This window comes from Toxotes jaculatrix, chromosome 11, assembly GCF_017976425.1.
Source record: "Toxotes jaculatrix isolate fToxJac2 chromosome 11, fToxJac2.pri, whole genome shotgun sequence".
NCBI lineage: Eukaryota > Metazoa > Chordata > Actinopteri > Toxotidae > Toxotes > Toxotes jaculatrix.
The window spans coordinates 13,425,955-13,442,028 of record NC_054404.1 but is presented as its reverse complement, the minus strand read 5'-3'; the positions used below and the strand labels follow the sequence as shown (position 1 = coordinate 13,442,028).

The 16,074-nt window shown below is 38.8% G+C and overlaps 1 protein-coding gene across 1 annotated transcript; it reads left to right on the top strand.

Annotated features, from left to right (window-relative positions):
* The first annotated feature begins 525 nt into the window (after positions 1-525).
* cxcl12a (chemokine (C-X-C motif) ligand 12a (stromal cell-derived factor 1)) lies at positions 526-7,754 on the top strand. The gene is made up of 4 exons (XM_041049887.1): positions 526-685; positions 2,298-2,415; positions 3,480-3,563; positions 5,336-7,754. Exons 1-4 carry the CDS (start codon positions 619-621, stop codon positions 5,361-5,363), a joined length of 297 nt encoding a protein of 98 aa, XP_040905821.1. The 5' UTR covers positions 526-618; the 3' UTR covers positions 5,364-7,754.
* The last annotated feature ends 8,320 nt before the right edge of the window (positions 7,755-16,074 follow it).

Here is a 16,074-nt window from a genome sequence, read left to right as displayed (position 1 = left end):
TGGGCAAATTTTGTGTTTCCTATTAGTTGACTGTTAAAAAAAAAAAAAAAAAAGCAAATAAATGAAATGAAGCCAAATTAGCTTCTTATGAAGTTTGCTGGTCAAGCAAAACATGTTCTATAGCACACATTACTGCTAAATTACATCATATAATAAAACATTTTAAATGTTAGATTGTATGCACGATAAAGGATAAAAGTGAAAAGGTGTGTGTGTGTGTTTGTGTGTGTGTGATGGTTTAATGCTTCTCTATTGAACACAGCGCGCAATTCGGCTGTCCGTTCAAAGTTCTTACGAAATAAAAGTTTAAAAATCAAACACTGGAAAATAAAGTCATCAGCCACTAACATATTGCGTAGAACCCGCTTTTTTGATGTAAGCGCTATATATTTTATAATTTGATATAGTATGTGACGTGATAAATATTAAATTCAGCAAAGCATGTGCCTTTCACGGCTTTTATTTTGACATCTCACGACAAGTTCCGGTATCTGCATTTCTGTCGGGCTTGACGCTTGACGCTGGAGCTTCATTTAACACTCCACCATGGTCCCTTCTGTCACAGTACCTCTGGACTTTACTCCGAGCAGGATCAAATCTTAGTGGCATTAACGCAGAATGGATGTGAAACTGCTGGCACTCGTGGCTGCGCTCACGGTGGCGACATATTCGCCTCCATCACAAGGTATGAAAATATCTTCTTTCCCCTTTTATTTTTTCAGCTGTGTAAAGTAAAGCGATAATTATCAGCGAGTAATTAAAGGTTATTTAATCTTATTTATGGTTATTATTTGCCTGCATGGAGCATATTGAGTTTTAAGGTTTTTAAATATTTAAAGAGAGAAAGAGAGGTTGCAAGAACGTTTGCAGGAAAATGCATCAGTGGAAACAAATATTGTTTAAATCAGCGTCTAAAAAATTAGATTTTCCATTCCACAACTATTGTCTAGTAGTACATAAAAAACACTGATCATGAGTTTTGCAGTAATTTTGTTGCGATTACCTTAACTCTAACTTTATTGAAGGGACGTGGTGTAGACCTGATTTCTATCCTAATAATTGTCCGTCCAGTTCAGATGCCAACTTCCAGTTATATGCTTTAAAAGCGCAAATGTTTCCGAAAATAAATGTTAATTAAACGTAATTCCTTTTTTCCTGTTATTTAAATGTTTTTATTATAATTAGCTTGTTCTAGCTGCACATGCGGTTCTTGCTGTGAGGAATTCACTGCCGGTCACTGATCAGCGTGCGTATTTGTTCTGCTATTTGTTTTCATTTAATTACGCGCAAATGAGGCAGATATAAGACGAAGCCCCAACTAGTCTACATGGCGACATCAGTCACCCAACTTGAAGGTGTTGCGCCTTATCATGTTAATGCTGTTAGATCAGGTGTAAAGAAATAAAATTAGCATAGAGCTTAATCTGTAGCGGTATTTCTGACCATCTGTTTGTGTGACCTACTGTCTCCTATATGTTTCCTATAAGGAAAAGAAACTAGTTACTGTTTTGTTCTTGAAATCACTCCTACCCAAAAATTTCATGCATTTTTTTCCACCTATGTTAGTCTGCATGGTTAAACTGATTTTTGTCCTGTTTCATACCAAAAAAAAAAAAAAAAAAAGAGAGAGAGAAAACATAGTCCTATTTATTTTTCCACATCACTCAACTGTGAACATCTCTGTGTACAAACCTGAGAGCTGAGGTTGTAATGGAAAGTATGTACATCCATCATGAAGTTTAAGGACCACACAGTATACAGTTGTGTACGACTGAAAGAGTTTAGTGTTTGTGGGTCTGCAAGTCCTACTTCTGTCTGAGTTCTGTGGAGCAAAAAAAAAAATAAAGAAAAAGAACGGGAAAAAAATCTATAAAGCTTAAATATGCAAATTTGATTTAATGTTGCCCATTCTTGGCTCCAGCCACACACAACCTTGAAAAAGATAAACGATTATGAATGATGTACGGATGGACAATTATTCTGTAAATCTTGCAAGACCTCGGTGCGGTGCATTCTGTAGATTTGCAGTGGCTCTGCATGCATGCATAGATGTGTTCACATGACAAAGATGATGCTGAATATGGATTTATTTGCCGGCTACACCATTGCATTTTCAATGTATTGTATTGTGATAATAATGTTTGATCTGACTTATTTTCAAGAAAATATATCTAGCAGTAGCCCATTTTTCATGGGAGATCATCACCTTCATCTAACTTATGTTTTATTGCTGTATTTAAAACATGATTTGCTGTAAATAGTCTTTTGTGTAACTTATTGCTTCTTCTCTCTTACAGCAAAGCCCATCAGCTTGGTGGAGAGATGCTACTGCCGCTCAACAGTCAACAACCTCCCACGCAGCTACATCCGAGAGCTCAGGTTCATCCAAACACCTAACTGCCCCTTCCAAGTGATGTGAGTATTGTTTTAAAAAACTGTTTTCAGTGGGTGGCACTCACACAAACACACAGAAGTGCATGCTTTCTATCCTGGCATTAAAAAAATCAGACAGGTTTCCTCCTTGTTGGACATTTCTCACCATCAATCTCTGAGAGGAGACAGGCCAGAGAAAAGAGTTGTGAATGCATGTGTACACACACGCCTCTCTGTCACTCACCCTCACATATATCCACAGAAAGCAAGACGTTTTTACCACAGACCCACTGACACATCCACAGGAAGTGCTTCGTTTGAGAATAAGGGACTCTAAAAGGGAGGTGGAAATTGGATGCAGTTGGATGCAATAATTGTGGGTTTAGTAATTGGGTTTGCTTCTCATTTGCTTGTCACGCAGTGTTTCCTCCTCATACCATGCTTACAACCTTTCGGTCTGATCCCATTCATTGTTTTGGCCTGTGTGGTGTGAATTTACAGATAAAAAATGTGCAGCAGCACAGGCACGATGCGGCTGGTTACAACAGACAGGAAAACTTCAGGAACAGTTATAGAACTGGGAGATCTTAAAAATGTACACACAGGAACACTGTAAAACTGATTTCAGCTTCTCAAAAACTGGACATAAGCACCAAAGAAGCCATGATCTCCTACATGGAGACATACGATCCAGTCTTGACGGACTCTGTAAATAACCACAGGGTTACGCTGGATTTAGAAAGCAGCCTTGAGGGACTGACTCCTGAACATTCATGTATTCAAATTTTTACTGCACAATAATTATGTAGTTCAATCAAAGGTGATGTTTGAGAACTGCCTGAATGCAAATATTCGATATGAATATATGCAGCAGCTTCACAAATGGGGGGAAGAGCCACTGGTCTTTATCAAACTTATACACTCCTGTGAAAAAACTCTGCATATGTGTCAAACTGACATGGCAGTGTTAATTCAGTCTGTTTGATAACAACGTGTCAAGATACCTGATGTGACTTTGTGTAATTCACCTCTTCATCTTAAGCTGAGGTGTAATTGGTAAATACTGAATAGACTATATAATATACTTTTTCCTTTTTTCTGATCAGTGCCAAGCTGAAGTCAAACAAAGAGGTGTGTTTGAACCCAGAGACACGGTGGCTGCAGCAGTACCTGAGGAACGCTCTCAACAAGTAAGTACAGATAAATCAGGCTGATTTTGGGTGCGGGTTGTGTGTTTGCTGCATTGCATGTTTCTCTTGCCTTCTGTCATTTGTCAGCCTATAACAGATCGTCTGGAGCATTGTAAAATCACTTCCACTCTATAGAAATTTAAAGTAAGCAATGCACTAATGCAAAAGCGCAAATGCGCATTTGGACATTTATCAATAGACCATTGTGAGAGTGACAGCTCTTAATTGCCCAACTTATACTGGAGCCAAGACTCAAAACATGCTGGTACATGACTAAGTGGGAAAAGAGATTGAATCCACTTTCACACACAAACTGTGAGTTTGATGTGGGATGAAACATAAACTTTAAAACCGCATTTAATCTGTTCTTACTGAAATGCTGTCGGGTGTTCGTCACTGTTCATACAAGACCCAGGTCTGCAAATGCGGTTTTATAAAACACACACGTGGAATATAAACTGCACAGAGTTTTGAAATAAGATGATGGGAGCAGAACTGCAATTTTATATTTTATTTAATGTAATATTAATGCAGCAACTTGCATCTTACAAAAGGCTTGTCTGAGATTAAGACGGCTCAAAGTCAGTGCCAGTGTCAACTGTCTCCTTCCTGCCCTGAAGAAGGAGAGAGCTTTCTGGAAAAAACCTTGGAACGAATAAGTCATACGTTTTTAAGGACTGAGCGGTGGGATGAAACAAACTCTGCACTGTGCTGTGGAAGCAGATAAAGAGTTTTGGGATGAAAAAAACCTGTCTTTTCATGGGAAGAAAACCAAATGAATGAAGAATGTTGATAAATCCTCTATGCTCCAGCTTCTGACATACACACTCAATACCCACAGACTGATCCGCCCGCAGTGCCGCAGACTGTCTGTCTCAAGGATGATTGTTGGGCCTTGACTTGTTAAGGTGTCAACAGTCCTCTGCATAACAAAACAGCCCAAGTAGAGAGTTGACGGTGGTCATTTGCAATGGATCAGTCCTTATGTGTTTCCAATTACACATACAGTCAAAAGGGGAGGAGGGACAAACGTATTTACAATGTGTAGAAAAGCACACAATTGTAATTCTACTCTTTAGTTTGGTAAACAAAACCTTGATTACCTTTTTGAATCAGTTGAAATGTAACTCAGCATTTACAGTATGATCCAAAGTCAATAATCAAACTGCCCACCCATGATCAACTATTTACACTGCGTGTGCAGTGTAAGTGTACAACATTCTGCGGTTGCTGCAAATGGATGTTCTGCAAAATTATTCTTTTTTTCACTTACTAGCAATAAACTCCTCAAAAAAAAACAACAAAAAAAAAACAAAACAGATCCTGACAGCAACTAATTGACTAAAAACAACTAACTAAAGGGATAAAGGGCCCATTGACCTCCTATAAGTTGAAGCAGAATAAAATCAACTTTAATAAGCCAAATATTTAGTTCACAATTACAGGTCAAAAAATACATTGGCCCTGTAAACTCTAAGCAGCTGCTTTTACTTAACATAACTGGAACTGAATTATATATTCTGAATTTTGGCTCTTTCTTTTATGTAATCCTGGCATCCAGTCATGGTTGAACAAATACTCATTAATTTTAAACATGGTGTTTACTAGTTACAAGTTAACAGCAAGTGTTTGTCCAAATGGACACAATACAAATTTTTATTTTTTTGCCACTCTGCCAAAGTCATTTTTAAAAAAAATCTGTTCTTGTTTTTGATAAAAATGACAGAAAATAATCTCATAAAACTCACAACCTCCTTTCTTTTTCCTCCCAGGTTGAAGAAATCCAAGCAGGGCATCTAAACAGCCTGTAGAGATCCTCCTGAGCCATCACTGAGGATTTGAACCATCACGGATATACAATGTATGATGAGATCATCTGGTATGTTGTGTAGCACTTACCTGGGCTGCCATGCTGCGGCAGCCTTTTGCATGGAATGAACCCACAGCTTTTCATAACGAACACCAATCCACCAGCCCTGCCACCATCTTCACCATCGTCACTCTCACCACTTATAGAGGACATAGTTGTTATTAGTGTAAAGTGAATTTATATCTGTGAGTGTATGTTTTTCTAACTATAATGTATATACTTTTTTATGTTAATGGACTTCAACAGTAAAGAATTATTTTTGGAGATTTTCTTGTCCCTGTGGCCTCTCTGTCATTTAGGTAAAAGGACATTCAAAAGAAAGTTTAAAGGAGAGGGTTGTAGGTCAGCAGGAGGGTTTCTCCACAACAAACATGAGCCAATATCCTACTTGCAAGTAGCAGATTCCTGTGGTCTGCTGAGCCAGGAGAAAATGGATATAACTAATCCTAAACATGAGATCTAGTTATGTTGATCGTCTCCGATTTTAAATTGCACAAATCGATGAACAGTGGACAGTTTTTCTTCTAAAAACTGAGGAATGGGCAGAGATGTGAAGTTTGCCAAGTTGAATTTCACGTTTCAAGTTAATTGGCACTGTGGAATTTCAGTGAGTGCCAGCTACCCCCAGACTGAATATAAGATGTATACAAGATCCTAGTAAAAATGGCAATTACAATGTTGTTGTGATGGAAATTAGGATACCAAAAGCGCTCGAGCATTTCCTGAGCCGTTCTGTGGCTGTGATTATGCGATCCTGTGTTACCCAACATAGCTGCTTTTTTCATTTCCAGAGAAAAGTTGAACATCTGGATCCCAAATACTTTTAATTGAGAAACCAATAAGTCAAAATTTACTGGACTCATAAATCTGTGTTAGTCAACAAAAGATAGCATGAATAAATCAGTTAGCTGTATTACTAAATCGGTGTCAAAAAGATTAACTCATGTTAGCTGGATTCTGATTGCAATAACTAATAAATAATGATTTCAAAGAAGAGTGTAGAGCAATTTGAATAACAGTTATCATTTCAGCAGTTAAAAAAATATACTGAACACCACAGTCTAGAGATTAGTACCTACAATTGTCATGCAGATAGCAATGCACTTTATATCAGATGTATTCATGATTTAATGACAAAATTAATTATTACTTGCTCATTCTGATCATTTAATTCTCTTGTCTTTATTTGTTATGTTTATCTTGCTGTTTCCATTCTGTTCTTATTGATCAATGAATATGTAGCTGCATTTAACTGTTAAAGTCTGGGAGATCTATTCATCTATCCCTTCAAATCTCCTTGTCTTATGTAAAATTAATATACAAATGTTTTATTTTTGTACTCTTTTATGCATTTATATACTCAGTGCATACTTTTAAATGAAGGAGGTATACTCTCACAATTGAGCCATTGAGCCAACTTTTTATTGTAAAACATGTATGTAGTTGGTCAGTTAAAAAAGGAAGTCTTTAAAATGTTATGGTTACTCTTTTTATGTATGCTTTGCTATATATTATCAGTCTTTTCATCATAAATATATACACTTATATCCACTGATGCACATGGTTCAGTTAAGTGATTCTTTACCTCTTTAGATTCAGCGTAAAGCAGGCTTTTCCAGGGCCAGCACACAACTGGTGTAATCTTACTGTACTAGTGGGTTAGAGGCTAAATTTGATGCTTTGATGTGAGAACATGTGTTTAGCTTTACTCACAAGAGCAAATGAAAGGCAAGGACAATGATCCTGCCTGTTATTTAACTATTAACTCAACAAGAGGGCCATTAGGAAAACATTAGAGCTAAAAGGGATGAACTTTTAACTTCCCTCTAAGGGCATTATGTGAGGCAGAGCACAGTAGTATATGTGATGAGAATGGTCTGCTGATTGAAACATCAGGGTGAGATAAAGGGCTGTGAGTGGCAGTCCACAGCCCATTTTGCCATGTTTACAGATCAGCTTTGAAGTCCAGTTTAAGCGTGACAAAAGCAGAGTCAGCAGCACTCTTGTTTGGAGATAAAGCCATTGATTTAGCCCCTGTGTCCCGATTTGGAATGGAAATTAATCACATATAATCACTGTGTGACCTTACTGTGTTTAACTTTGTTAAATGTGGATATCACTGCAAGGATCTGCAGGTAGCAACAAGTATTTTCCTCCCCCATGCTGTGAAAATTGAGCTGCTTTTCATGTGCTTTTCATTTTATCAGTCAAGCAGAGGAAGTATCTTCATATCTTCCAGTTAAGCCTTTGTACTCAGATTAAACTCTTTTAAAAACACATGTTCACTGAAAATATTTCAATTAAACTTTATATGACAAATAGCTCACATGTCATTTGCCTTCTATCATCAGTGTGTTACTACAAGCTAAATTATCACTGACTGATCGAAACATACACAAATGTTGTATGTACTCTGATTAAAAGCAGTAATAGTTCATAACTCATTATTTTCTCTGGATCACTGCCAATACCAACCAGTTAAACAACGCAGGTGGTGTGACTGGGCCCAAGAAGCCTGAAGTGTAATAAAAGGGGATGTAAAAAGTTTAACTTGATATTTTATGTGCATGTTACATTTACCTACAAATGGAAAATGTGGAAACATGTTTGAAAAGCTAGTAAAGCTAGGTCATTCATGTAAAATGTGTTGAGTCTGAGAAACAAAACAACTAATGTAAACCTATAAAGAAGTTGACATAGTGACATAGTCTCCATTAAACAAGTGGCTAAGGAAGTAAATGAGATGTACTCCAAGCTTACTGAAGGGGAACCGAACAATGTGATTAAATGGCAGATTTACAGCACTGATCTTCATCAGAGCCATGCTGGTACTTGAGGCCAGTTGGGCACCAAGCCTGAATAAGCAGACCCCACATCTGTTCACCCCAGCATGTTTCACATATTCATCACCAAACCTAAGAGATAAATTCGTAAATCCAATCAGATGTGACTCATTGCCACTTTGGAGAAAAAGAAAATCCCAGAAAGAGTGACCTTTTAAACAAAGATTTGAGTTTAAAAGTTCATTAAAGTCTGTGTTGCAAGGTCGGGATTTATAAAATTGTGAAATTTTCTGAAAACATTCAGAAAAATAATGAAACCAAAAGGCTACTTGGCACCTTCTGTATGATCTGTACAGCCAGCAGTGTACTGGTTTGCTCGAGAGCTGAGGAATGTACAAGACAGGAGAGGACATATGAAATTCATATTCAGCATTGCCTTCAAAACTCTGTTGGGGTTTAGAGTTCAACCACAATGTCATGCAAAAAACTGACACCTTGACAGATGAATAAAATTTGTCATGTGAAATGCACAGAATGACACAGAAATAAGGAACGAGCACAGTGAATGTGCTCATTTAGCGTACAGTACATGTTCCCTCCATCTTTAAATGTAAGGGCTCCCAGATGTGCAGCCAGTGAAATTCCACTTAGCGGTTATTCATCATAAAAAGCTGAGCATGAAAATATAACATTTTACTGTGTGTGTGTGTGTGTGTGTGTGTGTATGAGAGGGTAACAGAGGTCATAGAAAGCCACTTCAAGAAGGTCCCAGAGAATATTGGTTTTCTCAGTCAGACCAGTTTTTAATAAAAACTACAAGGTGGTAAAGTTAACCTAGGGTCAGCTTTAATATTTGTGTGTGTGAGTGCGCGCATTGGTGAGTATGTATGTGTATCCATATGTGACATCACTTCCTAACTCTTCTCCAAGGCCACCGACTTAATTAACTTACCTACGGCCATTCTGGCAGCTGAACACAGCAATTTAAGGGCCCTTGTAGTTTTTCACCATCCAAAAGCACATTAGGTGGTCAAAACACACTCCCACATCACTGAGGTTTGACCGTGGAACACTACAATAATCTCTTTGAGGGAAAGGAAAATTATCAGGCCAGTTGCCGAGCAGCTGTGATCTTAAACTTGTGAATTGCTTGAACTGGCAGGATGAGGATGTGACTGCACACAGATCTGGTGTTGTTGGGTGCATTGTGGTCCATTGAAAATCTCATTGTATTTGCTTCTGCTCCATGACAGTGTTCTCTGCTTTGCACGCCTTTTGGATGACACTTATTTCCTCCTCTAAAGCCACTGGTACATCCACACAGGAGGAAAAACATATTAATGAAATAATATTTGTGTGTTGCTCTGCTGAACTTCTGGACATCATCTCTCAGAAAGAATGGTCTAGTTTTGCATGAAAACATTTGATCTCCCAAAGGGAAACTTGACATTTTCTCTTTCACCCCCCCAACAATTAGCTCTGAGCACAGGGTCAGCTACTGCAGGGCAGACACTTGGCTGTCATGTGGGATTGATCTCTGTCTTTTTTCCGGTTTGAAGGGTTGTCTCTCCTTAAATTCCTTGGTACCAGCTTCAGTCTCTTAGTATGAAGACGGAAAAGAAGATAAAGTTGAACTGGCATAATATAAGATTAAAGATTAGAAACATGTAGAAACCTTGGCTTGAGAAATGGCAAAATAATGGGAAATGTTAATACATAATGCTTGTGTAAAACAAGACACTGGGCATCTTATAATCCATTAAATTATTCCTTATTTTTCAGTCAACAAACCTCTTGAATACTGCAGAGGAGAACTCTGTTTTCCTTATTATGCCGACACTCTTCAGACATGATCTTGAGTAGGTGAACCTGCATACCACATGTAATGTATCAAGCATTATGTAGTTGTATATCTTTCATATGGCGCTATCTGCAATCTTTTTTCTCCTTTCTCAAAAAGGATGCTCATAAGTACTGATTCTTTCTCTTTTCTCATCAGAGTAAACATGCAGACGTTGCCAGTCCTCTGGTGCACAGAAAATAAACCAACCTTACTGAGACTGTGATTCCTTCATAGAAAGTTTCTTACAACAATATTTTAATTCTCTGATAGTCTAATGTGTGTGTGGGAACTGTGTGTTCACAGCTCCCGCTTTCTCACAAACACAGCTCCCCTCATGCTCCTTCCTTCTGTTTTTATTTACCCCCCCTCTGTCCCAGACCAGGCCACTGCCCTGGGGCGTTGAGTGGACCAAAACCACGCTCCCCAAGGGAAACATTAGCAGAGTCATAGCTGCTCTGATATCAGATGACCCGTAGCACATTTCCACAAGTGCACACTCATATTCTGAAAAGTCCCAAGTAATGATTTGTAAATGACTTGTTGATTGTGTAAAGGGGGGCCACTGAGTGTTGTTAATTGCTTTAACACTGCCAGTGACCTGCCAGCACATTAATCACAATTATGACAAAATTACTCAGCCGAATGTCTCTGAAGAGTTTGTTACTGCCACGGATGTTGAAAGTGACCAACACGCGGTGTGTAATAACAGCGGCATGTGTATGTCTGTTTGAGAATGAATGGGAGGCTAATAGAGGGGCCCCTGTGTGCGGTTAAAATAGCCCTCCTGCAGTCTCTCTACCTTTCATGTGCTAATATTGCAGAGATTATGAGTCCCAATACCATCCATCTTCACACAGATGTTCAAATGAGAGGAAAACACACACATACACATAAGCAGCACAGGACATGGGGCCTTTCCTCCGCACAATAACACTGGCTATTGACCACATTCCTTCAGTGTGACTCTGTTTTGAAGCACAGGAGAACCACAGCGAACCCTGGATATTAGGTATGGATGAGACACAAAGGAGTCACACACTCAGGGGACAGTAGGAGGGCTCAGTCTGCGGGGCCCAGGCCAGCTGAAGCTCCCCCAACTTTAAACCTCACCCATATGTCACACACTGTATTGCCCTTCATCTCCATTCCTTTCAGGATTATCGCCCACATCATAACTGGTTGAGCTACCCAATGAATGGCTTGTTGAATGTCTTCCCATGTATAGCTCTGAGTGCCATGTGACAACCCAAAGAGAGGCAGAAAATGGGACCATGAAGGATGTGACTAACCATAACAAGAAAGAAACAATTACACCATTATCTGAAGATGAAACTGATACTGTACTTCATCTCCAGTACCACAGATTTTTTTTTTAACCATGAGGTCTATCACTATAGAGACTCCTCTGTTGAGCTGCAGTGTGACTCAGTGCCTGAGCATGCTGTCCAGATGCCACAGACAGGGAGGTCTGATGCCTAATACCATCCACAAATATTGTTCAACCTTGAAAAATTAAATTTTCTGGAAACAAACAGAAGAAATAGTAATTTGACTCACAGTACTTCTGAATATAGCATTTAGATGTAAGTGATACCCCACAAATATTTGGGATTGTCTACATTTCATGAAGTATGTACATTTCAGTGATGGATATATCTTTAACTTTAGTATGCCTTAGTGATGACTGGTAAATGTTAACATTCCAGCACACTAAATGTTGAATTTGGTAAACGTCAGACCTGCTAAACATCTGCTTGTTGATGCTTTCATTGTGAGCATGTTATCACGTTGATGTTAGCATGTAGCTCAAAGCATCGCTGTGTAGCCCCACAGAGCAGTAAATGTTTTGATCTAAATTTAGCATCAGTAATGATTATAATTTTTCAGTAATGTGGGAAAGGCATCATTTGATCATGTATGACTGCTGTGATCAGACGGTTAATCCAACCTTGAATACCTTGAATCAGTCATTAGCCAGTCTTCACAGTAAACATCATAACCAAATGTTTAACAAAGGAAAAAGGGAATAGTATGTCCACTGTCATTCATAGCTAGTGCCTTGTCAGTCCTTATCCAAAGCTGAGCCAATACAACAAATCCTTGCCCGCTCTGGCTGAAGGAGCAGAAGAGCAACATCCAAACTAAACATGATCTCACACAGACTTCAGCTCCAGCTTTCGTCTGGCGTTTCACAAACTGCCCTTGAGTGCCATTTACTCATTTTGCAGGAAACCCAATCACACCATGGAAGTGAAGTAAAGCTGTGAAGCTGAAGCCATGACCACAGAGGAATATTAAAAACCAACCACCTTGCATTCTGCCTGGCACATTTGTTTCCATCCATCTGGCCAACTTAACGAAGCCTTCCTGGAACCGCATCTATTGTTATAGGACAACGCAACCTCACAGACAAACCAGTTGTCTGTGGCAGTTTATGTAAAACACATCAAAGAAATGAGAACAAAGGCTTTCTAATACCCAGACTGAAAGAAATTCCATATCAATCTGGTATGAATTGTACAATACATAAAGGAAATCTTGTAAGTTGGCTGTTTATTGCTGGCCCCGGTGCAGAGGAAGGGTGTTTGGCTACTGCTTGTAAATATCAGGAAGTATTTTAAGAAATAAGATAATTTCCTGCATAACCATCGCAAATTCAGTTTATTCCAATCACAAAGATAAACAGTTAGAGCATGTGTATTTCAGTGGGTAAGTCCATCTTGAACAGCTCATAAAAGCTGTGTCCAAGCTGAGCTAAGAGCGTGAGTGATGAACTTTAGTATTACAACACAGCTGTGTATGCTAGCCAAAAAAAAAAAAAAGTTGGACACAACTGAGACAAATCTGACTTGGCTCTTGTCTTAAAGAGACTGCAGAGGAGTGTTTTTCTGCCTTTGGCCTCTTTGTGGAGGTTCACAAATCAGGACACAGTTTTTCACAGTTTCTACGGGTCTGATCGTAAATGTGCTGTGTAACGCTGCCCCCTCAAAAATAAATATTTCCATTTATGTTCCTGGGGCTGAAGTCTGTGTACACTGGCACAGAGGCCAAATGCAACCCTAAATACAGTGAGTTAAAGAAAAAGTAGAGAAAAATGGGCAAAAGTTTCATCTGTGACATTTAACAACTACAGCTGGAGTTTTGTTAACTAGGTACAAACACATGACACATTCACTCAACCCAAGAAGATTAATAATAGGTTAAGGGATGAATTATATTAATATAACCAGCTGTATGAAAAAACAGACAATAACTGCATCTGTACATGTTAAAGACCCATATTTATTTGTCTGAAAGTTGCTTTCTGGTTTGTGTGTGTGCATCTTTTATTCACACATGGTCTAGATTAATGTCAGTGTTCCAAATAGTGAGTTTCATCAAGCTTGAAATATGCTAAACATCAACAACAAAAAGCTGAACTAGTGTAGGTTAGTTGTGACGAATTTAAACACACCATTAAACCAGATGTAAAATGTTTTGGTTCAGAGTAGAAACAAGAACAACGGCAAAAAAACCTCTCTTTCTAAAGATAAACAGTTTGAGAGCAACATCACATCACTGAATAGCCCAAATGGTCACTGCATGCATATCATGAATAAAGGGAAAAGAAAATTTATACCCAAAGATGTTGTTTAAGTCATGGAAAAGGTGTAGATTTAACAGAGGACATAAAAGCTACTTTAATGATGGGATCAAATAACCCTTTTGGGTTAACCCTGGGTTAGGGTTTAAACATTCACACAGTGATCCCTCACTTTCTCAAGCTGGAAACGTGAGTAAAGCTGACAAATCAGCCAACATGTGAATCCCTCACTCTCTAGTAGCGTAACTGAAGACGTTTCTCCACCTGCAAGAAGAGGCTGGACTGTGATGGTGTTTCTTCTCAAACTCAAACTGTCATATTCATTTAAAATGAACCTCACTGTCCTCTCCCCAGTGTACTTTTCCTTACAAACCACAGATGGAGATGCCACAGTGTACTTTTTCAAGTAATGGGAGTCTGCACTGCTGGCCTAATGCAGAGACTCAGTAGCTAGAAAAGGAAAGTAAAAGCAGTGTTAGTTCTAGCCTTGGGACCTGAGATCTAGACAGCAGAGGGTTCTCTGGGGAAACGTTTGACAATGGCACAAGAAGATTTTATTTATAAAGTTACTGACAGATCACAGAATATTTTGCTGTTGGTCGTGATAGTCACGTACAGGAACAGTTCCGCATTTTGAGAAATGAGCTTATGGGCTTTCCTGCTGCAACATAAGTAGAAGAGAAGGTTGATACCATTCATTTCTGTAAAGTAAATATGTATCTGAAGCCAGAAGTCAGTTAGTTTATCTTAGCATAAAGACTGGAAACAAGGGGAGAGAACCATATGAAATCTGTCTACCAGCAACTGTTTTCTGTTTAATCCGTACAAAAGTGTAAAGAAAAAAAAACTATATATAAAAATTTAAGAGACTTAAATCTACAATCTGACTTTTATCTGTCCGAGTAAAACAATGTTCTCACTAAATGGTTTGTGTCTCTGTCAAACTACCACCGAGCGGCCAGCCACATCCGTCATTTACAAACTCACTGCCAGCTTTTCAAGGCCACTTACACAAACAATCATATCAACATTGACAACCTCCTTTCCTGGCACACACACACACACACATACACCCACAAGCATACTAACAGAGCCCCTCCTACCCTCAGCGGGTCTAATTTTCACAGTTGTGGACAAATCTCTCTGTTCTCTGTTAGTGGTAGGAGTTTCATTGAGTCTTGTGAAAAGCGCTGCTGTGACATCCATTTCTACACTCGCTTTTGATGGTTAGCTCAATACACAATTGCTCATTTCAGCCCCCGACCCCCTGCAGGGGTTTTATTACTTGCATCCAACCATCAAGAGTTAATAAGAAAATGACTGCTGTCAACATGTCATGAATGAAATTTCAAACACAATAACACTGACACACGAGTGAAAGCTGTGGCTAATATTTGTCAGAACAAAAGACATAAAACTGACAAAAAGGGTTTTTACGTGTTTGAAAAAATTAACTGACAGATTTTATTGCATATCTTTGCTGTCATCTGTGTCCTGTGACGTTAAAGTGCATAGCTGCTCAGAAAAGATGAGATTGTTGACAGTGTTTTACAGGGCAGCTCGTCCAAAGATTCACATGCTTGTCCTTCAAACAAGTCACTTCCAGCATATTTAATGGATGTGGGAGAAGACTGAATTCTTGGGCGGAAACACCTCACGTTAAAAGATGTCATTGTCAGTAATGAAAACGGGGGGATGAGAACCCTGGGTAACAAGTTAAAGATGTGGGACAGACAGACACGAGGAGGAGGGCTAGGGCAGTGCATTTGTTCTTTTTTTTTTGTAAAAATGACTGACAGAATTAGACCATGAAGGCAAGAAAAACTCAAGAGAAAAAGAAGATAAAGAAAAAGAAGAAAAGGGGAATAAACCAAAGCAAATGAGAGACTTGGAGATACAAGAAATGCGACAGAGGAACAATCCATCTTCATTTTGTCATACAGCGTATGAAAAATACTGTGTTACTAATGGTGTGTGTGTGAGATGAGTAGCTGCATTGTGTGTAATTTCCTCTGAGGTGAAAGAGCATCTCAGACCTGTTAATTTCACTCCAGAGATTGAAGCAGTTATTGCAGTCCCGTTCAGTAATTACACTGCAGTCAAGAAAATGCTTAAAGTTACATCCATGTTATCCTGGCTGTCCTAGCCCCTGGGATGGACCTGGAAATTGCTATCAGTGCTATTTCTTACAAACTCATTACCTTTCGGTCTCAGTGTACTGTAGTGTTTATGAATGTGAAACTGAATCCAAATGGTGTTGCGCAAACAGCAGAAACCATAAGTAGATAACAGTTTACCTAAATTTTGATTGGGCTATTCCATGAGGGACACACTTCTGATTCTTCCCCTAAGATGGACCTTCTCCAGTATACTTGCTGATTATAAATCATTTTAATTCTGAAAAAAAGTGTTTTAATACACTCTTGTGAAAA

Bases quoted from the DNA above. Each gene is read 5' to 3' on its own strand.
- cxcl12a (XM_041049887.1), top strand. From the start codon at position 619: ATGGATGTGAAACTGCTGGCACTCGTGGCTGCGCTCACGGTGGCGACA. The intron at 686-2,297 runs GTATGAAAATAT...TCTCTCTTACAG, and splicing joins ATATTCGCCTCCATCACAAG to CAAAGCCCATCAGCTTGGTG. The intron at 3,564-5,335 runs GTAAGTACAGAT...TTTTCCTCCCAG, and splicing joins CTGAGGAACGCTCTCAACAA to GTTGAAGAAATCCAAGCAGG.